The sequence below is a fragment of the Berghia stephanieae genome, chromosome 1 (assembly GCF_034508935.2).
Source record: "Berghia stephanieae isolate SIO BIC M18660-M18661 chromosome 1, UCSD_Bste_1.3, whole genome shotgun sequence".
Lineage (NCBI taxonomy): Eukaryota > Metazoa > Mollusca > Gastropoda > Nudibranchia > Aeolidiidae > Berghia > Berghia stephanieae.
Genome location: NC_088360.1, coordinates 112,154,134 through 112,179,133, shown reverse-complemented (window position 1 = coordinate 112,179,133; position 25,000 = coordinate 112,154,134). Strand labels below are relative to the sequence as shown.

The window sequence follows — 25,000 nt, the reverse complement described above, 5'->3', positions numbered from 1 at the left end:
AAATTTGATTGTTCCCATATTCTTCCTTGAAGTGAGACGAACTGGAGAGTGTTGCCGCTCATTGCTTATCGAAATCGTAAACAGTTGAACGCTATTGCAGAGATTTGCGGCATATGCTATAACAAATGTCGTATGGTGTTGTGATCTAAATATTTCTCTCAGTAATGATAGTTTAACCCCATAAATGCATTTTCATCGTGACGGTGACATTTTTTTTGTTTTTTTTTTTTGTTTTTTGTTTGTTTGTTTTTTGTTTTTGTTTGTTAGTTTTTTTTTGGGTTTTTTTTTTCTTTTTCTTTTTGTGTTATCTGAGGCAATTGGTCCTGTGAGAAAGACACATGGACACATAGAGGGTATAGAGAATTTAACTTATAATTTGCATGTTTATGATGGAACAGAGATCTGCCTGACTTTTTCTTTACTCATTGGTTAGCCCAAATTTTTGATAAATTTCCTTTATGATTTGCTGTCTGTAAATATGAGGATGAGCATTGATGGTAACATTATTTATTGGCAAAGCCACAATCCCCGGGATTCGTCGGAAAAGTTGTAAGTGCATCGGTACAGTTAAGTGTTAGGCATATTCATCTTTTTAAAGTTTTGATTTTCACACAAACGTGGTAAATCATTTCTATTGCTCAATCTCTGCTTGATGATTAAGCGCACAAACTAAAAGACGTCCATTGCCAAAACATGTAAAATTAATGTCAAGCTTTTTGAAAGAAAAACCAAAAACTAAGGTGCGTACATGAGCCAATAAAATAGAGAGAAATATACAGTGAGTAAATACAACTCATATATAAGGGAACAAAACAAAACAAACGACGTTTCGGCCATTGGCCTTCTTCTACCTCTTTCCTTTGTTTTAAATATAACTTTGAAACGCCCCCTTCCTCTCCCATTCTCCCACTTTCTCTCTGTCTCTCTCTCTCTCTCTCTCTCTCTCTCTCTCTCCCTCTATCTATCTATCTATCTATCTATCTATCTATCTATCTATCTCTATCCATCTATCTATCCTATCTTTCTTTCTTTCTCTCTGCCCCCCCCCCCCCTTCCTCGATATTAAAAAAACAACAACAACAAAAAGAAACAGTTGGGGGTCAATGATAACACCTCCCCGCCCCCCTATCTTATGCTTGATTTAATTTAGTTTTGATCTTAGTTTACATTTCATCTCATTACTTCATCTAATTGAGCCCTCCTTCTCTCTCCCTCTCTCTCTCTCTCTCTCTCTCTCTCTCTCTCTCTCTCTCTCTCTCTCTCTCTCTCTATCTATCTATCTATCTATCTCTCGCTCTCTCTCTCTCTCTCTCTCTCTCTCTCTCTCTATCTATCTTCTATCTCTATCTATCTCTCTCTCTTCTATATCTCTCTCTCTCTCTCTCTCTCTCTCTCTCTCTCTCTCTCTCTCTCTCTCTCTCTCTTCCCTTACACGCATACACACAAACACAAATACACACACACACACACACATTTTTACCTATAATGTTTTAACTATTATGACAATCTTTGAAGAAGGCCAATGGCCGAAACGTTGTTTGTTTAGTGTTGTTCCCTTATATTACATGAGTTATATTTACTCACTTTATCTTCCTCTCCGTCTTTTGAAAGAAATATATTAGTATGGCACAGGGGACAAGTGTAACGCATAAAGATGAAGAGTGGTGGAGTCAAAAATGATAGAAGGGCCTTCTTCCATCGTTGGTGGAATTCCAATGTTGGAGGTGAACTGGAGACCTGTGCCTACCTTCCATTGTGGAGACGAATTCCTTCCCTTTCCTTCCTTTGTTGACAGACAATACACGGTAGAACTGGTTGATGGACGAGTGCTTTTTATATGCCTGCGGATATATTTTGACTTAAATTATACAGCAGACTGGATGCCTCGGCTGTTTTATTGTTGTATGTCTTAACCACTCGAATGGTTCAAAACACGACGATGCTGCTGGTGACAATGATGATGATGATGATGATGATGGTGTTGGTGGTGGTGGTGGTGGTGGTGGTGGTAGTGATGGTGATCACGGTTTCAGTAATGGTGGTGGTGGGAGTGGCTGCGGTGGTGATAGTATTGTTGGTGACGATGGTCACAATGATTGATTGATTGTTTGATTGATTGATTAATTAATTAATTAATTAATTAATTGATTGATTGATTGATTGTTTACCTCAATGGAGAGACATAATATGTGGAAATTAGCTGTGATGTTTTCTTTTTTCAGGTATTGTATGACTTCAGGTGGAGCGTTTCCAAGCAGCCGACTTTCGTTGTAGCCTTTCAGGTGTTATGATAAATGGGAAAATACATCATCGGTGAAAGATGTGTAAACATGAAATTGTAAAATAAAAAACATTGAGTTAAAGACTGGAATTTGAAATGTAAAGGGATATTATAATGATAATGCCTGAGTGCTCTTTCCCCAATGTAATTTCCCTTTGCTTTTAGTAGCATAATATCATGCTCGGTTGCATTAATGGATTTTTAAGAATTTATTTTTATTAGTCTTTTGTTTGTCGGGGGGGGGGGGGGGGGGGGGGGGGGTTGTCTTGGGTATTTTTTAAATTTAATTTTATTTGTTTATTTATTTATTTTTGCTTTTTTATTTGTTTTGGGTTTGTTTTTTTTTTTTTTGTTTTGTTTGTGTTTTGGTTTTTGTTTGTTTGTTTGTTTTGTTGTTTGTTTTCTGTGTATTTTTTTTTTTTTGGTGTGTGGGTTTTTGGGGGTTTTTTTGGGGGGGGGGGGGGGGGGGGGGGGGGGGGGGAGGGAGGGGTGATTTATTCAACAGTTACAGTAGGTATTCTAAATTAGGCCACCAGAGGCGATGATTCCAAGAATTCCTGGAATTCCGCCTAGCCTAGTCAAGAACATCATGTGTGGCGTTCTAGAGAAATGAATGGTCCACACGTCGCAATTTATGTAAATTTAGATATTGGTGTAGATAGTGTGAAAGAGTATCATATTCTCTACATTTTGACGATTAATTCATGAAAAAAAGTAATGGCCATTTAACGTGAACAATCTATAGAAAAGTTTTGTGAAAAATGGCTCACAAAGCATATTTTTTCTCATGCCTTCGGAAAACTACTAAGTTAGAATGTTTCTCTACAAAGGAAGCGTAAAAGTCGCTGCAAATTTGGTGAAATGCCCAATATTACGCTTTCAAGCGCTTAAAATGTTATTAAAGGTTTTGTTGAGGGAATAATTAAATAAATAAATAAAATTCTCTTTATTCACCCCATAGGAGACATTTGTCTTTAGGGTCTATTCCAATGGATATTCGATTAATATTTTAAAAATGGCAATAGGTTTTGAAAGAAAAATTAGAAATTAGTGGTTCACATTTTGTTTTCTCTCAAACTGTATAGATACATTGTTGGGGTTAGGTGGAGGGTGTAGTGCATGCTTTGTGACAATTAAAATACATCGTCATATATATGATATACCGCCTCAAAACGGTATTATGTCGGGATGGTTTTGATGAAAAAACAAACAAACGAACAAAAAAAAATGAATTTATAGTTATAAGGGTCATGACATTGTATTATATTTACAGAGCAAAAATAAAATCTCAAAATAGCGTATCAAGCCATAATCTACCCCCGCCCCTCTTCCCCTAAACAATGTATTCAAATCTGTACTGCATCACATGTCCTGACAGTAGTGGTATCGCAATATGAGACATTACTTTACAATAATACATTAAGCTGTATATGGCACAATACAGTCAAATCAGGCTATCATATCATTAACATTCACTAGAATTTTTATTGAAATTTCCGAGATAAAAAGCATTGTCATCATAGCCATCATCATCATCAGCATCATCATTATCTTCACCATCATTATCGTCGTCATCATTCTGCCGTATTCTGGAAAACTCCATATTTCAAAATTTGGCCAGAAAACCCGTTCTTCGAAAATCAATCGATTTATGTGACACTCATCTTGACACCAAAAAAAAAAAAAAACAACAACAAGCAAACCAAAAACTCTCGAATCTGGGACTTCGTGGAGTCATTTAAATCGATCGATATTTGAAGGATGAGTTATCTGGCCAAATTTTAAAATATGGGTTTTTCCAAAATACGGCAGCATTGTCATCATCACCATCGCCATATTTTGTCGACAAAATTAAACAACTGCTTACCCGGTGCCAGCGTCAAAGGCAGCGAGATATTTTCTGCATCCACAGCTTCCAATAAATATTTCTTGGCTGTTAAATATGTCAGCATCTCAAACCCTTGACAGATACCTAGAATGGGGAATGTATCTCCTTTGTCATTGGCGCTGATGGCCATATCGTACAGTATACGGGCCGATCTCCATACTGGTTTAGATGTATTATTAACATGGCCGCCAGGGAAAAGAAGACCGTTAATGTTTTTGAATATATTTTCATAGTAGGAGTATGGCTGCTCCGCTTTGACAGCCACAACTGACGCTCCTGCCATCTCGAGAAATTTGATGTAGGCGCTCATGATATATTCGTTTCCGTATTTCTCCAAATCTGGGTCAGATCCCTGGGCGAGCACACCTGAGGAGAAAAGATTTTGGCGTGAGCTCCAAGTATATTGAAACTATTATTATTATTATAATCATCATCATCATCGTCATCATCATCATCATCATCATCATCATCATCATCATCATCATCATCATCATCATCATCATCATCATTATTATTATTATTATTATTATTATTATTATTATTATTATTATTATTATTATTATTATTATTAATGATGCTAATAATATAATAATAATAATAATAATAATAAAGAAGAAGAAGAAGAAGAAGAAGAAGAAGAAGAAGAAGAAGAAGAAGAAGAAGAAGAAGAAGAAGAAGAAGAAGAAGAAGAAGAAGAATGACAATAATATTAACAATATTAATAATAATAATAATAATAATAATAATAATAATAATAATAATAATAATAATAATAATAATATAATAGTAGTAGTAGTAGTAGTAGTAGTAGTAGTAGTAGTAGTAGTAGTAGTAGTAGTAGTAGTAGTAGTAGTAGTAGTAGTAGTAGTAATAATAATAATGATAATAATAATAATAATAATAATAATAATAATAATAATAATAATAATAATAATAATAAAATAGTAATATATAATAATAATATAATAATAATAATAATAATAATAATAATAATAATAATAATTATTATTATTATTATTATTATTATTAATTATTATTATTACTATTATTATTATTATAATTATTATTATTATCATTATAATGATGATGATGATGATGATGATGATGATGATGATGATGATGATGATGATGATGATGATGATGATGATGATGATGATGATAAAAATGATAATAATATTAATAATTATAAAAATATTTTTTTAACTCTTTCTATAAGTGTAATTCTACGATTTACTTTATACTCACTATACTTGACATTATTTAATCAATCGGATCGTCTAACCAAATAAATGTTTCAATTCAGTACATCACACGAGTCGCTTGTGAGTCGCCCTTTCTATAATAATGCGTTTACAATTGCTACCTAGTGGCGAGGCTCTATTGCAAATTGTCATGCTTTCAACCCGAATTTGCACGGTTTTAGCCTAATTCGCCTTACTATTTATTTGTTCCGCATGTTCTCTGGTTGCAGCAAGGGCGTCGTGCCGCGTTGGGCCCGAAAAACATAGTGCCCCCATCGCGTTTTGTGTTAACCAAAGTAAATATGTATTCTATTGGAAAACTTAAGATATCTTCAATTTGATGCCAATATATGATGAGATGTTTTGGAACATACATACCTACGACAGGCCTGTAATTAACCACTTTATTGGGCATCCCTATGGCAATTAGTGGAAGAGTTGCGATCATCATCAAGTTTAACAAACCCATCTCCGGTTGGACGCATTGAATTTTGTTATGCCCTGGAATGATACAGCAAGACATTAGTGACTTCATCGTGATAAGATTTAAATAATGCACCACAACCACCACAATCACGACCACTTTCCTACCAGATGATGTTGATGGTTGTTGATGGTGATGATGATGATAATGATTATGATAATAATAATTATTATTATATTAATAAGTATCATTACCATTATTATTATTATTATTATTATTATTATTATTATTATTATTATATAATAATATAATATAATAATAATATAATAATAATAATTAATATAATAATAATAATAATAATATAATAATAATAATAATATAATAATAAGTAATATATAGTAATATAGTAGTAGTAGTAGTAGTAGTAGTAGTAGTAGTAGTATAGTAGTAGTAGTAGTAGTAGTAGTAGTAGTAGTAGTGTAGTATGTAGCAGTAGTAGTAGTAGTAGTAGTAGTAGTAGTAGTAGTAGTAGTAGTAGTAGTAGTAGTAGTAAGTAGTAGTTGTAATAAAAAATATTCTCCATGTCATCACAACATAATCCAGTGGATCGTAATTTTTAAAATGCTAACTCTCCACACGGGGATAACAGAACACAGTGTTTTATGTGAAGAACCAAAAGCTTACTTTATAGTAATAATGGCATTCTTTATTTCCACTGTTACATATATAGGCTAATAGTAAATTATGTATGTCAGCTCAAAAGATAAAATACAACACGTTATAATTGTTATCAGTTTTATTTTTTTGTAATCACTGGTACTCTTTTTGCATACTCTCTCTCTCTCTCTCTCTCTCTCTCTCTCTCTCTCTCTCTCTCTCTCTCTCTTTCTTTCTTTCTTTCTTTCTTTCTTTCTTCTGCTCTATCTATCTATCTATCTATTTATTTATTTATTTATTTATTTATTTATTTATTTATCTATCTATCTATCACTTAACGACGATAGCCAATGCCCGACACAATATTGTAAAAGTTGAACCAAATTATACTTGAAATATTTTATCTATCTATCTTTCTATCTAGCTATTTATTTATTTATCTATCTATCTATCTCTCTCTCTCTCTCTCTTTCTCTCTCTCTCTCTCTCTTTTCTCTCTCTTTCTCTCTCTCTCTATCTCTCTCTCTCTCTATATATATATATATATATATATATATATATATATATATATATTATATATATATATATATCGATCTATCTATCTCTCGTTTTAAAATTAACAAACACGACGACAACGACGACGAGAAGAACATCAATAGCTATAGAAACGGCAACGAACAAACTTAATGTTGACCAGCAGTTAAGCTTAATAGCCAATATTCTCATCACAAACATATAACATAGAAACGATTGAGACATTGAGTATGCTCCGGTGTATGGGGTGAATTTTTAATTCAGAAAAGTGAGTGGAGCAGGCACTTATGTTGGTAACAACAAGATATGAAGTGAGTAGAACTTCGCGATGGTGGTGAACGAATCGGCGGTCTCAAGAAGTGGGTGAGAGAGGGATCTAGAAATGACTTTGAGTTTGAAACGAATATTTTTCGTGTTCGTGGATAGCTCACACGGTAGAGCCACGCTCTCACCTGCCAGGCGGAGTTGTCGTACCAATAAGGTCGCAGGTTCAAACCCCACCACCGCCGCGAAAAAATTTTTTATTCTCTATTGTCTTCTGGCACTTTTCTACTCACTTCATATCTTGTTGTTACCAACATAAGTGCCTGCTCCACTCACTTTTCTGAATTAAAAATTCACCCCATACACCGGAGCATACTCAATGTCTCAATCGTTTCTATGTTATATGTTTGTGATGAGAATATTGGCTATTAAGCTTAACTGCTGGTCAACATTACTTCGCGATGGTGGTGAACGAATCGGCGGTCTCAAGAAGTGGGTGAGAGAGGGATCTAGAAATGACTGAGTTTGTTGTAGACCTTTGTTAACGTTTGGGGCACCTAATTTTACTGCTCTATCAGGGTTTAGTTGATCGTCACCATGAAACAAGGGAAATCACCGCCAAGTATTTTGAGAACTATACAGGAAGGTAGTTGGTTGTTTACGTCTGTCAGGTTTGTTTATTGTTTACGTTACTTTTTAAAAAAGAACTTTAGACTTCAGAGACTTATTTCAACCAAAATTAAGAACATATTAAATTCCTAAGGGCTTTTTCTGATTACACATGAGACCACGATATTAGTTTTCATTGGATGAGGATGTAGTATGTCACACAAATTGTTCTTATTGAAACTGAAAAACTATGTCGTGAATAGATTTTTACATCTCATTCACGATGAGAAAATAAAATAAATAAATAATATGCCCGAGGCAATGAATCTCCACCGAAGTGGGCAGTTCCCGATTTACTAAGTACACATACCTAGATTTTGATTATCCGTTAGGAACGTTGTAGATTCAAATGGTCAAAGAGAGCGAGTAAGCGGTGACTGCCGCTTATATACGGTGGCCAACAAGATATGACGTCACAATCACAAACGGAACATCATGACAACAACTCACAACAGCCTCGATCGAGATACTACACACCAACACACAAACACACAACATAAAAAGGCATACTGTTCCCTACATTCCTCCCCCTTCTAAAACAAACCTCATTCTCCAGTTTGACATCCTATAACGAAAAAAAAATGACTTCTTACCTTATGAGGCGTTGCTCCAATTGAGCCATAAAACAGGGGAAATAACAACAAACAATAAATCTCCCTTCCCGGGGGCTTGAAAACGTGAAATAAAAATCCACAAAACATTACTGAAAATATCCCTATCAGAACATAGTACTTATGAAAGTTGGACCAAAATTAATAAAAGATAACATGTTAGGAGGGATGTAATATTTTAAATTTAATTGGGAACATAAGCAATCAAAATTGTAAGACAATATCAGTGTGGTTGCTTCCTGCACTTGTAAATGGGTGGATATGTCTCATTTTTTCTTTAAAACAATGCAGCTGAAAATTGAGCTTATTTAGTATTTACATTATTGCTAACAGGATAGGGGAGCTCTTTATTAATTGATTGACAAGATGATGATGACCAGGGATAATGTCAGAATTTTTTTTTTTTTTTTTTTTTTTTTTTTTTAAAGCATAGTCGGAACCATGTCCGTTACCAATTCATGTTAATGTCTATAATACAGGTCCTGCCACAAGGTGGTATCCATCATCATTTTGAAGCTTATGCTTCTGACTCACCTGATCGAGGTAGTAAAATACCTTCTGATGTATAGCCATAATTCCCTCCCTCGCCTGACTGAGGTGAATTCTCAGGTGTTCATGTTATCAGTTCATTAGGGGTACCACTACCCTAGTTTCCTGGCCCACATGGTCATCATGGTACCCTCATGGGTTCTTTCTCACATCTTGGCTTATTCTGATTCCATCATGTTGGGTCGGGTTCTTAAGCCATGATCAGATGGGCCTCTGGGTAGCTCTCTCCCTTCCTCGCCTGTGATTCCGAGGGGTACCATCCCTGGTATCATCAGGTCTCTGGGTTCAGGGGGGCTTACACCAGGTATCATCAAGCCTGTGATTCTGAGGGGTTCCAACCCTGGTATCATCAGGTCTTGGGTTCAGGGCACTTTTTTCAGCTGTCATCAAACCTGTGATTGCTTGGGGTGTCATCAGGCTCCCTGTGCATGGTGTCTGCTCCAGGTGTCTCTAGTAGTCCCTTGTGCCCTTGAGTCATCATGATGTGAGAAGTTTCTTAGTGGGGAGGTGAAACCTCTACCCTTTGATGGGGAGGTGAGGCGTCACCTCTACCCTTCTCCTTCAGCCTTTGGTTCGAGTCCAGTATCATCAGGCTGAGCTTCCCTGGTATTTTCTTTGGAATTGAACCCCTTCATCACTGTCACTGCCATGTTGACAGTGGTGGCATCGACTCGTTGCTATTTGCTCAGTTGATACAGACCGTGATGTTGCTCCAGACAGTCAAACATACTTTGTTGTTTCTTTCCAGGGTCTGGGGTTTTTCTTTTTGTACATAGCAACAGAAATGAGTCATGACAGAGTTGGAGGCTTCTTGATTGACCATTCTTCTTAAAGCTTGTTTCTGTTTTTTACACATAACACTGCACCGAGGATTAAATCTGCAATGATGCTGGCAGGACTGATCAGGATGGCATTCAGTTATAAAACGTTTTTAATTTTTAATTTCTGTCTTCAAGGTGCACTTTTTGCCTCTTCTAATTCCATAGTCGAATTTCATCTTTTCAACTCTGTCCTGGGAAAGCTTGGAGTGCCAGTTCCCACAGTCTGTCTGTGTAGTCCAGAACATCCTCCTTCTCGGCCTGGATGGTACTGTTGAATTGTATCAATGCTGCATGTTGCAGTTGTTGGCCGCCAAATCTATTCCTTAAAGCCCCATATGCTTCCTCAATATTTATGAAGACTGTTGATTGGTGGATACGCGATAGGTAATCCGCGGCTTTTCCCTCCAATGTTAAGTTTAAGAAATACAGTTGATCACGAAGGTGCTGGATATCATGATACTTCAAAAAATTTTGGAAACTATATACGAATGTGTCCCATCTTCCAGTTCCATCAAACGATATTGATCTTGGTAGCTGCACTCTGGATGGGGGAAGCATGTATGAGTATTCATTTGGCATCTCATAGTTGGGCTTGTTATCAGGGTTGCGGGATGCAAACGGGACGTCACGATATGGCAACTGTCTTGCTTCGTCTCTCCACTTCTGACGTTCGTTGTACATATCAATCACATTTTGGACATCACCGTACATCGGGGGCATCCTTCCTGATGGCATCGTATGCGCTGTCCTACTTTGCCTTACTGGATCTCTTCTACTCATTTGCTCCTCTCTCATGTGCATTGGTGCTATATCTTCCTCTGAGAAGTGGAGGTAGGGATCCCTCTTGCGAATATTCACCGGGTCATAACCTTTACCTTGGAGATCCCCTTAAAGGGATCCTGACCAAGTTTACCCCCCTGTGAAAAAGGCACCCCTTCTTGATCGGACAGCGGAAAGGTTGCTCGGCGTGACATGCTTGGTGAGTCGTGAAACTCTTCACATGGGAAAAGTCTCATATCGCCATTTTGATTTACACCTGAAGCATCATTCGCCTTTCCTCGCGACTTATCAGTAGCAACCATTTAGGGTTGCGAAACGGCTCGTCGAGCGAGGTTTTTTTGGTTCGAACGGTTCACCCCGCAGGTCTACGTTACTGCTACTCAAGTTATCCAACGGGCATGATTTATCCGGGGTACTAGCCTGGGAAGCTGCGGCAGCTGGTTCCTCAGGATTTACCCAAGCACCGGTAGACGGAACCGCAAAATCAAAAAGATCTAACATTTTGATGTTAGCAACCTTATCTTCCAAATCGTCTCTAGTTAGAAAACCCTTCTGAGCACGCAGGTCTAACACTTTGCGAGCCAGTGACTTGCTGATCAATGAAGATCTGGCAAGATCTTTGGATGAGATTGAGTTGATCATGATTTTTTAATCCATTTTAAATGAACTGAACAATATGAATAGATTTTGTCTCAGTGAAACTGCTCACATGGATTGAAACTAGGCCATAACCAACTTTATGACAATTTAGGGTTTTCTATTCTTGTCATATTAGATTGGGGTATGTAGACAATTTGGTGACTGGGACAGGTAATTTGTGAGCTAAATGTCCCACATATTGGACGGAAAGAGTTTCAGGGAAACGTCCAATAATTAATAGGGGTAGTTAGGAGCATGTAAGTGAAGATGAACGCTTCTGTCTGGTGAGACCCAACTAGCCGCCTGTGTAGCTTGGTCAGCTAGTTAGATTTATCACTTACAACTTAGTCTAGTTAGTCTACCTGAGTTGAGTCCAGTTACTGTTGACTTTAAAACTAGAGATAGAGGTAATTGACCAGCAATCTGGGAGCCATGCAATGCATAGGAATAGTACTCCAGATGTCAGTCCTTGAGACTCTAGTCTCATGCATAAAAGATAAGCACCCTACCCTGTATGCATGGTGGGTCTTGATTAAACTCAGTTTAGACAGATTTCGACTTCTGTTGTAATCTTCTGGTATTAACACTTCCTGCTGGTATAGCCACTATGGTCTTTCATTCTTCTCTTCCACAAGAGGCATTGCCAACTGCTCATTTCATTGAGAACTTTGATCAGTTGTTCAACGCTTTCAACAGCAGATCACTGAGAAGCAAAGGGACAATGAACAATGCGATGTCGGCACATTCCAAGCACGTGACTTTCTTGGAGCAGACAAAAATCTGGTTGGAAGGCGTCAAACCCCTGAACAAGACAGGTAGTCTGCCATGCCTGGAAGGATGGAAGCTGTCAATCGAAGCCTTGCTCCAACTCTGGCAACACCTGCGAGATTACTGTGGGTTCAAGTTTCTTCTGACAAGTCGCCTGAACCAAGACTGTTTGGAAAACCTTTTCTCCATCATCAGGGAAAAGGGTGGACACCGAGTAAATCCAACTTCTAGGGAATTCCGCCTGGCTCTGCGCCAGACAATGGTTGATGCTGTTCTCGTCCCGGGGAGCAACAAAAACTGCAAGGATGACATCGATACCTTCTTGTTCAGTTTTGAAAATATGGCATCAATGGGAGCCCAAAGCACCGTCAGAACACGACAACAGCAAGATGTTCCTCTTCCACTTCAGCAAGTAATGAGAGCCGCTCCTCCCATGCTCACGACAACCGAGACCAACGTTCTGAATTACATTGGAGGTTACGTTGGGATGAAGTTGAGAGCCAAAAAAAATCTTCTGTGTGAAAATTGTAAAGAGGATTTAATACAAGCACGGAGCACTCAAGACCCATCGCATACGTTTATCTGCAAGAAAAATTTTAACACGGAAAACGAGGGATTGTGTGCGCCATCGCATAAATTAATGTATATTCTGACGGCTGCAGAACATGCATTTCGATGCTACATTGACCCCTACTTGTACAAGAGAGGATTAAGAATGTACCTGATTAGGAAAGTGATGGAGGCAACATTAGAAACAGGATTGGAATGCAAAAAGGCAGTGAAGCAGTGTGATATTCACTTCCTCGTCATCAACCTTTTCGTCAATGTGCGCCTTCATCACCATGTGAGATGCAAGGCAAGTCAAGAACAGACCTCCAAATCCAATAAGTCTATTGAAAGGAAAGCGGCCACCTTTCAGAATAAGTAGGAAGGGCAAGCATGCATTGGGTAAGCTTCATACTCACTTCCATAGACTTTGTTATCAACCACCCCCACATCACCAAATCATCCCCCTCTCTCTCTCTCTCTCTCTCTCTCTCTCTCTCTCCCATCTCCACACACACACACACACACACACACAAACATACAAACACACTCCACCTCTTTAGTGTTATATGAATTATATTCGCTCAGAGAAGATGCGAGATTCCTCATAGCCATGCATGATAGAAAACTAAAGCAAATCCATCGATGGTTTCCAGAAAGTAATTTGTTTTGCTGCTCACAGCATCATGGGAACAGTTCACTTGAAGTTTCTACATGAGAGAGAGAGAGGAGAGAGAGAGAGAGAGAGAGAGAGAGAGAGAGAGGAGAGAGAGAGAGAGAGAGAGAGAGAGAGAGAGTAGAGAGGTGGGGGGGGGGGGGGTCAGTAGGGTTGGGGGCGTGTGATTCGCTTGTTGTGTCTATGTCAATTTGATGTACGAGTCCTCTCTTGTTGTGCCCATGTCAAATTTCCTTTTCGGGATAAATTTTTAAGTTAATTTTCTTTTATCTCATCTTATCTGATAATGTTTGTATTCAATATTGATACCTGGACCTCGATCCAACGGCTTAATAAACTGTTTGATGTTGGCGAATTATATATCCACTACATTCATTACTTCTATCGCCACCATGTGCCGGTGTTTACCTGTCTTGGTTATTTATAGCTCGCTCCTCGCGGCATACGCAGTCACCATCCCTCGCTAACATTGTTGTCACCGACGAAGTCGCGTGACTTCCCGTCCGTAAAGCCTCTCTATTATCTACGCTCTCTGATAGTGCTCAAATGCCAAATCCATCTTTTTAAAAACACAAATGGCATCAATGGAATGTACGTTTTTGACACTTTGAACTGAAACGTCAAACTGGCAATTCCGCCTTTTGTATTTTTTTTTCAACCAGTAAGAAGCTTGTTAATCAGCAAATCGGTTCATAGTCCACCAACCATTAAAAATTTCACTACCTACCTACCTGTTAACTGTATTGATCTTCTTTTATTTCTATAATTTGTTCATTCTAACGTTATGTTGGGGATATTGATGATAGTCTGGGATTTGTTTATTTCGTGGACGAATCCCTAGGCCTAGGTGTTGTTTGCCCCAAAACTGACCACACTTACTATTTATTATACCACTTCTAGATCCAACAACAAATCCGTATCAGAGATGAAAATAACTATTAAAACAATGAATCAAAACTGGTGGAAAATTATCTAGCGCTTATATGAATTTTAAGTTACAAAGATGTCAATGTGGATAGACAGCTCAGTGGTTTAGACCACCTTTCATTTTGTTCCATTTTGCTGCATTGGTTCAAATCCGCTCCCTCGTTTTGTTTTTTGTTTTGTTTTTCTTCCCTCATGATGTTAAATGTTTTCCCTTTTGTTCTGTTTTTATACTTGGCAGGAGATTTCAAACTAATTGAATTTTTTATTTCTCTGATATTCGTTCGTTTGATTTTAATTCATATATTTTGCTTTAATTATAATGTTCTGTTCTGTTTTCTTTTCTTTCTTTCTTTTATTTTTATCAAAGGGGGGTGGGGGGACATTTGCAATGCTCTGTAGAAAGGAGACCAAAAAATAAAAAGTGGCAGAGCCAGAATTCGAACACACAGCGTCAAATTTGACAAGCCGTTTAAGACAGACAACTTACCCATTCAGCCACGACATCCACATGAATGTCGAATCATGTTGTATAGTAGCCTACTATCCATCGAATGAGTTATTGTTGGGTAATTTATAACTTTTATTGATATTTTGTTAACTTTACTTATTTCTATATGCATTACAAAAGTTTCCATATTCTGGAATGTGGATAAATTTTGTTTGTGTAGGGAACATATTTGTGTGTGATCTGGTTTGTTGTTATTCCCAGCTGTGTTGTTGTTGTGAACTGTTTTGTGTTCATGATACACTGTGGATTCCTGAGTCTTGTGTTTTGTTTGTGACGTTGTGTGGTTATAAAAACCTCTGTAAGCTATCATTATTTCTCTTTCTGTACAGACTACTAGATTGAACATGTTGTGTTAACTTCATTTCATTTTAAATAGTTTAACCTTACAAATCGCTACGATTCACGTTATTGTCGTAGATTGTTATGCCCATAATATGCATAATATGGAGATGCCTATAGAAGCACTATGGAAGTGTCCATAGACGCAGTATAAAGATGTCCATGGACGTATTCGTATGTTTTTGGAGATGCCCATTTAGTCTTAGACTAGGTGGCGATGCCCATTAAGATTTCTCTAAATGGAGACCCCCACTCCGGTGCTACCACCCACTTCTGTGGAGATTTTATATTGTTTTTTTATTTTATACCATCGTAAATAAGGTGTTAAAAATCTATTCACGGCATCTGGCACAACTTGCAGGGGAGTCAAGCCTAATTCTCATTTTTCATTCTTTTTCTTTCATGATTCATAGTATTAGATATCTTGTAATCTGGAAGACACCTAGTTACTCGAAGAATAAAAATCATTGCTGGTTTTCAGATGCAGCTTGCAGGGTTCTTCTTCTTCTTCTTCTTCTTCTTCTTCTTCTTCTTCTTCTTCTTCTTCTTCTTCTTCTTCTTCTTCTTCTTCTTCTTCTTCTTCTTCTTCTTCTTCTTCTTCTTCTTCTTCTTCTTTCTCGGAAGAATTTAATAGGATGTTTTATTTGTTTTTTTTTTAATATGGGGGTTGCAGCCTAATTAATAAATGCTACCTCCTTAATGCTCATTTCGCCTAAATGCTTACTAAAGTGGAAATATGTAATTGCTACACTGCTTAAATTTTATATAATGTTTTCAATGTGAACTTTGCTATTTTATTTTAATGCACGTCAGCTAATTAGCATAATGTCAACGCTTCATCTATATATTTAAAATTAATGTTTCTTTTAGATAATAAGCAAAAATTGTCCCTTATACTATTAAGAGGAATAGGGATGAAATCAACGTCATTTTAAAAATAACAGATAGATTAATTGATAGTGTCATTGAGTCCATTTCTTACAAATTGAAAATAACAAATAATTAGTTACAGTGCAAGTAATGTTTCAATTTGTTGTTTGCTTTTGACAAGGTGTGTTGCATTTGTTGATATTGTGTAATGTGTTATTATTTGTGATGGAAAAAGTGTTATGTACCCAATATATTTTGGATATTTTTACTGATGGGGAAGACTAAAATGCAGGTTTTGTAAAAATATGTTGTAATATTAGTGACCATACTGGTGGTCAAGTCTGTATTACTCATATGTCTATTGATGCTATAATAATAGCATTGTAATTGTAGAGCTACCTTTCTGTTTAAACAATTTAAAATAGTCCTTCAGAGCCGGAGTTTATCCCGGTTTTTACAGCATGAAATGGACAATAGCAATTGCTTGCTACCTTTTGAATAGGATGTTAGTCTTTTACAAAATAGTTTTTACCAGATCTAGCAGACCCAGCTACCCAATCACTGCTTGATGGACAGGGGGGGGGGGGGGGGGGGGGGGGGGGGCAAAAAAAAAAAATTCAACTTCACCCGGGATTACACTCGGTTTCTTTTTGTGTGAAACGAGTGCTCTACCAACTGAGCCGTTTGGGACCCCTAAAAGCCTCCACTATTTCCTTTAAAAAAACAAACAAAAAACAAACTGCGCAATATCCACTAAACATGTTTAAGGCGCTTTAAAATGACTCCCAATCCAACAACAACACTTTACATGTAGGACGAGATTTTAGGCTCGCTTGCCAAGACTAACATTTTTACTAATTATGCAAGAAGTCAGGTTTTGAGACACTTTGAGTTTCATGTTTATAAACTCTGTGGCATCCTCAAGTGTCAAAATATGAGTAATCTCAGTTGTCTCCAACGATTTATTGTTAAAAGTACAGATGGATAAAACTCTCTCTCTCTCTCTCTCTCTCTCTTTCTCTCTCTCTCTCTCTCTCTCTCTCTCTCTCTCTCTCTCTCTCTCTCTCTCTCTCTCTCTCTCTCTCTCTCTCTCTTGTGTGTGTGTGTGAGTGTGTGTGTGTGTGGGGGGGGGGGGGACTTATTTTAGCAATGTTTACTAATATTGATGTTTTGATATTTGTACTAAACTGAATGTTCCTTTGTAGATGACCTTTGTAGTTCTTTTTATTTTGTGTGTGCGTGTGTGTGTGTGTGTGTGTGGGGGGGGGGGGGGGGGGTAATTGGTCTTCTGTTTGTTTGGTGGTTGTTTTTGTTTTTGTTTGTTGTTTTTTTTTGGAGGGGGGGGGGGGGGTGGTTGATTTTGTTTTGTTATTGTTTATTGTTTCTTTCTTCATATGTATATCGCGAATAATATGTTCTTTCTTCATATATAGCGGGTGGTTGGATGGGAGCATCACCCTTGAATCATATACCTATGATGTTCGCATGGGTGTACGATCCGATAGTGATGTCGTTTCTTCTTCTCTTTACTAGCCTATCCTGCTTCTTTGGTTTGTGACTGTATTTTTGACAGGGGATAATTTTTTTCTGTAAATCTTCTGCCTGTTTGTTCTTGGTTATTTATAATTTAGCTTATGATATCTTTAGGTTATGATTTTGATTTACATTTGTACTATTTTTGTTAGATTGCTTGTTTTTTTGTTTCAGCGGTCTCTCATATAACCTCAATTGTGTTGGAAGAGACCTAAAGCAACAAACAAACAAACAAACAAATCTTCATATATATATTGCGATTATGTTATATTCATCCGTATTTCATTTTTATTAAAAAAAGCAGAGAGTATAGTATAGGCACCAGAGCGAATCCTTGTGAAACCGTAAACATCGTAACTAATAGCCTGACACTACAGTGGAACACGACCTGATATAATTATTTCGTTATTAGTGGCACTTTAATATTTACTCACTGTTTGTATTTGATCTGTCAGTATATCTCTTCACCATTGATGTTGAACGTGTGATGGCCTACTTTATTTATGTTTATTGTCAATACAAGTGTATATGAGTATACAGACATTATCATGGCATAGCTCTTTTATTCATGCGTCTCTGAGTCATATATCGTTTTTATGTCACATGAGACCACACGTTTTCACGTGTTTGTGTGTGTGTGTGTGTGAGAGAGAGAGAGAGAGAGAGGGGGGGGAGAGAGAGAGAGAGAGAGAGAGAGAGAGAGAGAGAGAGAGCGTCGGTTCAACATAAAGCACCTCTATAAAATCGATCTAATATATTCGTTTCAAGATCCATTTTTAATAATAACATGATAACATCTTTATATTAAAATTAGAAGCAATTATGGAAACGTGTGCAATAGATCGGCGATTCATTTTATCCTTGTCAATTTTATCTCATTACAATACAACGATAACCCAAAATTGATGTTTTGACTCCTGATATCAACTCATATTATCTTTTTTTTTTTTTTTTGTATTTATTTATATACATACATACAATCAAAACACGGCTATCATTGTTGTTATCGACGTAATTATGGAATCAAAATTAAGTTATCATTATTACAATATTCATAATGGGACAAAGATAAGATGTTTGGCCATAGTCACACGATATGCACACGGAGGTCAAGATCAAACATTGTTAAATTTATACATTCCTCTGCAACTGTTACTGGTCCCGATAGGATAGCTCAGTTTGTAGAGCTTTCGTTTCATACGCAAAGGGACCGCTGATCCCCCTGTCCACCCAACAGTGATTGGGTAGCTGGATCTGATAGATCCTACGGAAAGTACTCTGCAATAGTCTAGCGTTCTATCCAAAGAATAGCAAGTTATTCCATTGTCCGTTTAACACTATAGAAACCGTGATCAATCCCGACTCCATGCGCCTAATGGTTCAGCAGGACTACTACTACTATTTTTCTGCAAACGGTACATATTGTGCCGTGCAATGTTCGTCTTTGGGGTATGAAATACATTTTAAAAATGGAAATGTGTAAACACAAGATTGTACACGAGGTGTTTCAAAAGACATGAATGAAATGTTTACATTTTGAATTTCAAATTTTAGATATTACACGCGACTCGGGTTTGAATTTGTAGCTAGCTATAGACATTTACTGGTATATTGTAAGAGTGCTAAAGTAAAAGTGACCCCTAAGGGTGACTAGTGAATTGCACTGTATGAAATGGGAATTGCGTTCCGTGTGGTCTGTTAAGGGAATAAATGAAGCACCTCAATCGCGCTAAACGTAGAATTGCGCTGTTAAAATACATTTCTTCAATGCCTAGAGATACAATAATGAAGACACGCACTTGCCCCTTAACATTCTTGGCCTTCAAACAATAGGCGACTTCTTAAGGGACAAGAACGGCAATAATTTTCTGCTCATCTGGCTTGACGCTTTCATAATAATAAAATCTTGAAAAGAAGATGTATTATCTTCTGTAATTTTTAAAAATTAAATCTATCTGTCTATATATATATATATATATATATATATATATATATATATATATATATATATATATATATATATATATATATATAGCAGTTACTTTACTTCTTTTTTTACCTAGTGTTCAGATAGTCATGGCTGGTTAAGAGGAATATCCTACACTACCATATTATTGACAGCCAATCATTTAGTTTTTCTGCACCAAATTGCCGGAAGAAAGCACACCAATATTATAAATTATAAGGTTGAATTTTTTATCTGACCACTGACACTGACAGTGACATCGCAATAATTGTCGCTTGTGCGCGCACGCACGCGTGAGTGTGTGGGTTTTTGGACTTGCGTGTAGGGGGTGGGGTAATTCTAGAGGGAGTGCATTTAAGTGTGCGTTTGTTTGTTTGTGTGTGAGTGTGTGTGTGTGTGTGCTTGTGAGTGTGTGAGAGAGAGAGAGAGAGGGAGGGAGAGAAAGTGCACACGCATTCGCGAGAGAGAGAGAGAGAGAGAGAGAGAGAGAGAGAGAGAGAGAGAGAGAGAGAGAGAGAGAGATGTTTGGGAGGCCATTTGTGTTTCTTGTTGCTTTGTTTATTTTGGGGGATTTTCTTTGCATTATTGTTTTCTTTTGATTGATAGGTATGTATTTAAGTCCGTTTTGTGCTTGTGTATCTTACATAATTTTGTAAATTATGTGCGCAGTCGTGTGTGTTTACGCACACAATTAAATACATAGCTCTACAGTCAGTTTCAACTTTTATTGAGTCGAGTACTTTACTTTAGGTCCTACCAGAATTTACTCTTTAATAAGTATTATCATTAATTTACGTGGTTTGATGCTGATAAAGAGGTTTTAACATTTTTAATCAGGAAATCTGCTTGATATCACATGAACAAAAAAGATAACTGGCCTGAATTAAAATACGGTGCATCTCATAGTCATAGAGTTAAATTTAAATATCTAACTTAAATAAGAAATTTTGATTAGTCATTCTTTATGTTTAATTGCGGAATAATGAAAATGTTGCTGCTTGAAGCTCGAAGGAAAAAAATAACAACAAAACACGATGAATTAAATACTAAGGACGATTGAGATATATGAATGGCGTAGATAAGGCGAATAAACAAAAATAATGATGGGACAAGAAATAGTATAGAATGCCCCTTTGTAAGGAAGGACGAATTAAAATATGACAATAAATATTAATGAAAGGTGTGCAATTCATGAAATTATCTAAAAAGTGGGATGTGTCGTGCAGTATAGAATGTAAAATAGAATAAAATGTCGTATATTAGAATATTGATAAAATGGAATTGGAATAAAGTTTTAGAAATAGTTATGGATATTCTATATTCTGTCCCATCACTGTTTTTATTTGTTCACCTTAACTACGCCATTCACATATCTCATTCGTCCTTAGTGTTTCATTCATTGTGTTTTATTGATAAAGAGGAAACCCGAAATGTCCACAGCATCTGTCTTCGTTTAATAAATTGAAGCTTACATTTCAATACTTACCGTTATTTTTAAATGTTTAATTGCGCACGTTGTGCGATTCCCATCAGCTCAACTGATAAAAAAAGCGTTAGATTCACCAGTCAATCAAGGGCCGGTTTTGATCACAGGATGGTCGAGCTTTTTTGTTTTACCTGGTCTGTCATGTCAGAAATTCGTGATTGCAACTTTGACGCGAATTCGCGTTTTTTGCAACTTTTGCCGCTTTTTGCAACCGTCGTGCAACTGTGATGCTTTTTTGCAACATTGGTGCAACTTTTGCGGAAAACCCCACTAAAAAGGGCTATTTTTCTCCAAATCTCGTAAAAATATTGTGTACCGGTGCCGGTAACTTAACCCTATTTTCATACTTGGGGCCAAAAAATAATAATAATCATAATAATAATAATAATAATAATAATAATAATAATAATAATAATAATAATAATAATAATAATAATAATAATAATAATAATAATAGATAATTTTTATTATTGTTATTATTATTATAATTTTTTCCTTATTAGTTTAAATAAACTTTTCACGCTCGTAGTGAACTGATAATGAACTGTGTTGAGTGTGGTCTTTGTGTAGTCAATTCTGTCCTCCGTGTGATCATCATGTTGCCTGGTGTTGTCCTGTTATGCGAATACATTCATTTTTATCTATCCCCTTTGCAGTTTTTGATTTAGTGCAACTTTTGCCATTTTTTTGCAACTTTTGGTGCAACGTCCTTGATTTTCTGGTGCAACTTTGCGCACTTTTCAGTGCAACTTTCTGACAGGACAGCCTGGTTCTGTGTGATCAGTTGGAAAGTTTTGCGATAAATTAGCGTCCTATCCGAAGGGTAACTCACCCGTTAAACGCCACAGAACATGGAACACGATATGTGGTTTTCCTAAATGTGTTATGTCAGTAATGAATAACATAAGAGTATTATATTCTAAACAAATAGATCTACGTATTAGCTCTCAAGAAACGCTGCATGTGTGTTATCATAATGATGATGATGATGATAATAACAATATTAATAATAATAAGAAGAAGAAGAATGATGATTGTGATAATGATAATAGACCTAATAATAATATTAGTCCCTGATTCAGCGTTTCTTCATCAACAGCTTAGCTCAATATGTTATTATTAGCATGCATACATTTATGCATTTGTGGTCATAGAAAAATTAAAGCAAGGATAAGCATCAACAATGGCCATAATAATGCGAACATATCGGTACTATCGAGTTACATTTTTTTTTTAAATTTTGGTTGGGTGTTTGTTTGTGTGTTGTTTATTTGTTTTGATGTTTTGTTTATTTTGTTTAGTTTTATTGGGGGTCTTTTATACGACAAATCATAATGTCTCCCATAATTAAATGAGTTTAACTATCTTTAGACCTAGCCGCTTTCACCAAGGGAACAGCAATTATTACAGCTTTTACAAATCTCTTGCTGAAAACGTTTAGCTATTTTGTCAGGCTTGAGTCAAATTGAACCCCGACTGAAAAGGGTTGATGCGTTTATTCGTGCTAGCATTACGCACGACTATGTAAAGTTTTACTCTTCCTATCAAAAGAGATAACCATAATTACCTTTAAATTATGTTTGTTTCCATGCTTCATTTATTAGGCCCTAGAAGCAGTCTCTTGTTTAGATAATAAAGACAGGTGTTTAATTATACATATAATTGTTTACATCGTTTTATGCATTTTCATCCTTTTGCATAAGTTGAGAACAAAAATAACAACATCATTATAGTCTTGTTCAGGTCACTAGTTGTAAACAGTCTGTCAATGATTTATTAGCCTTTGCTTTTCTTTTGATTTTGGGTAATTTCGATCGTCTCGGTTTTGGGACTTCCGGACACAATTGCAATTCTGCATATCCGAGTGGTTATAAATATGTATTGATCTATTGGTGGTTAATAATTTACTGTATATCTTTTATTGGTTAGACTAATAAAGTTAATTAAGATAGTTGGACCAACGCTATTCTTGTAATTTAGGGCCAGGGTGAACGTTGGGTTTTCTCGTGACTGTCGAACAGTTGGAAAGAACAATTTTTCTCTAAGTCTTGTTGTTTACCTATAAAGATAGGTTTGACTCTATATTCAGTATGCATAAATTTCAATGTTGATCTGATTATCTATTATAGCTGGTGAGGTACCCAACAAGTGAACTTCTAAATAGCGCAGTAGGATTTTAATGTGCTCGAAGCACTTTACAGGGAATCCCAAACCAACAGTTACCCTGGACATATAGGATGAGACGTGCAGCCTGTAAGGCGCTATTATTATTTCTTTTCGTCTGAAAACTCGCTGTTAACGTCCACGAAACTTATTTTACACTCTAGTGAGCCTTTCCGTAAGGAATCAATTTTGCCCCGCCCAGCAAAGGGATTTGAAGTTTCGACTTACAGGTCGCAAGCAAAGTATATCACAAGTATATCACAAATCACCAAGTGCTCAATGGGAAATAGATGAATTGAATAAAATTGAAACAGCTATACATTTTTGAAATTTGAGAAAAACAAAAACTATAAAAAAAAAATTTAAAAAAAATAAAAAATAAAAAAATTAAGACACCGTGATGCGATTTAATACAGACATATGACTGTGATACGCATCATGTTTCGCAATCGAAAGTGAAGTGTCGAATTTTCAGGGACAGATCTTTATTATTCGGAACAATCCCGAGATTTTCTAGTCGTTAGGCATCTCGATGAGAAATTAAAAAATCACTCATACAAATTATGCTTAACATTTACGATGGAAACCTATTTGAGATAATCACTATGCACATTCTTTTTACCAATAATACCTACTTTCACAACAATCTGCCTTTATACAACATCCACAAATAAATAAATCAATAAATAATTAAATAGACACACAAACAAAAGAAAACAAAAGCGTGCTTCTTTTTATCTAGTTCTATTCTATATCTTCACTAACCTCATAACCATGTTACATTCAGTATACAATTAATTTGTGGGGTTTTGGTTTTGTTTTGTTTCGTTTTTTTTTCTTTGTTGTTTATTTGTTTTGTTTGTATTTCCCTTGTTCCTTACTTGTGTGTGTGTGTGTGTGTGTGTGTGTGTGTGTGTGTGTGTGTGTGTGTGTGTGTGTGTGTTTTGGGGTTGTTTTTTTTTTTTTTTGTTTTTTTTTAGGGGGGGGGGGGGTAACCTTTTCCTCTCAAGAGGTAATTTTGAGCATATTCACTTACATCTGTAATTCCTCTTTTTATTTGTGTGATTTTCTTATCTCCTCCTCCTCCTCCCTCCTCCTCCTCCTCCTCCTCCTCATCTTCTTCTTCTTCTTCTTCTTCTTCTTCTTCTTCTTCTTCTTCTTCTTCTTCTTCTTCTTCTTCTTCTTCTTCTTCTTCTTCAATACAAGTATATCAAATAGATCGTCGAATGGGAACACGCTTTTATACTCGTATGCTTCATATATTATTATTATTATTTTACTCGTATCCATAGCGTGTAGTACAAGTAATGTTATTCTCAGTGGTTATTTTGACCCTATTGTATCCAGCAGGTCATATCTTTGTGTATAAGTCATCTGTTTACTCACGCGTGAAGCGTTATTAAGTTGCTATTTAATGTGTTGACATTGATAATACAATCACCACACATTACTAACACACCGAACACAGTTTTTTTCTATCCATCTTGCCCACGTGATTTATATTAGCAAAATTTTCGATTTTTCACTCGGAGGTTTCTTTTCTTCAGGCCATCTCCCAATTCGACAGGTGCATAGGGGCCTATTTATAGCTCGACCAAGATGGAGATCTCCATGACGCGACGGACAATTTGTCTGTGTTTGCTGATTGCTGTTACCGTGAGTATGGTGGAATCAGCAGCGGTCAACAACAGGCCTGTTATAGGTAATTATTGTGCGGATGACGTTATTACTGATCGTGTGTAAATCTCAGCTATTTAGTCATTTTAATTAACTCTTGCCATTTGGTCGTTGTGCTTTCCTTGTTTTGTTCTGGGTTTTTTTTTCTGTGCGTGTGTGTGTTGTTTTTTTTTTAATTGGGGG

The 25,000-nt window shown here is 36.4% G+C and overlaps 2 protein-coding genes across 11 annotated transcripts in view; one reads left to right on the top strand and one right to left on the bottom strand.

The window, feature by feature from the left end:
• The window catches only part of LOC144962741 (gamma-glutamyl hydrolase-like), a 25,329-nt gene extending 4,216 nt beyond the window's left edge, over positions 1-21,113 (bottom strand). The window contains exons 1-5 of one of the 5 annotated variants that reach the window (XM_078895959.1): positions 20,978-21,113; positions 5,789-5,911; positions 4,149-4,535; positions 2,169-2,275; positions 1,748-1,841 (exon numbers count right to left, since the gene is read on the bottom strand). In XM_078895959.1, the coding sequence (XP_078752085.1) occupies positions 1,748-1,841; positions 2,169-2,275; positions 4,149-4,535; positions 5,789-5,879 (679 nt within the window). In that variant the 5' untranslated portion in view covers positions 5,880-5,911; positions 20,978-21,113. Of the gene's footprint in view, positions 1-1,747; positions 1,842-2,168; positions 2,276-4,148; positions 4,536-5,788; positions 5,912-6,425; positions 6,499-6,518; positions 6,538-8,268; positions 8,352-17,959; positions 18,113-20,977 lie in introns of those variants that run through there. The other 4 variants (XM_078895957.1, XM_078895958.1, XM_078895961.1 and 1 more) reach the window with 4 other exon arrangements.
• Positions 7,904-25,000, top strand: part of LOC144962740 (gamma-glutamyl hydrolase-like) — a 38,007-nt gene continuing 20,910 nt past the window's right edge. The window contains exons 1-2 of one of the 6 annotated variants that reach the window (XM_078895952.1): positions 7,904-7,960; positions 24,688-24,842. In XM_078895952.1, the coding sequence (XP_078752078.1) occupies positions 24,740-24,842 (103 nt within the window). In that variant the 5' untranslated portion in view covers positions 7,904-7,960; positions 24,688-24,739. Of the gene's footprint in view, positions 7,961-7,997; positions 8,110-10,995; positions 13,075-14,784; positions 14,842-19,966; positions 20,098-24,687; positions 24,843-25,000 lie in introns of those variants that run through there. The other 5 variants (XM_078895953.1, XM_078895954.1, XM_078895951.1 and 2 more) reach the window with 5 other exon arrangements.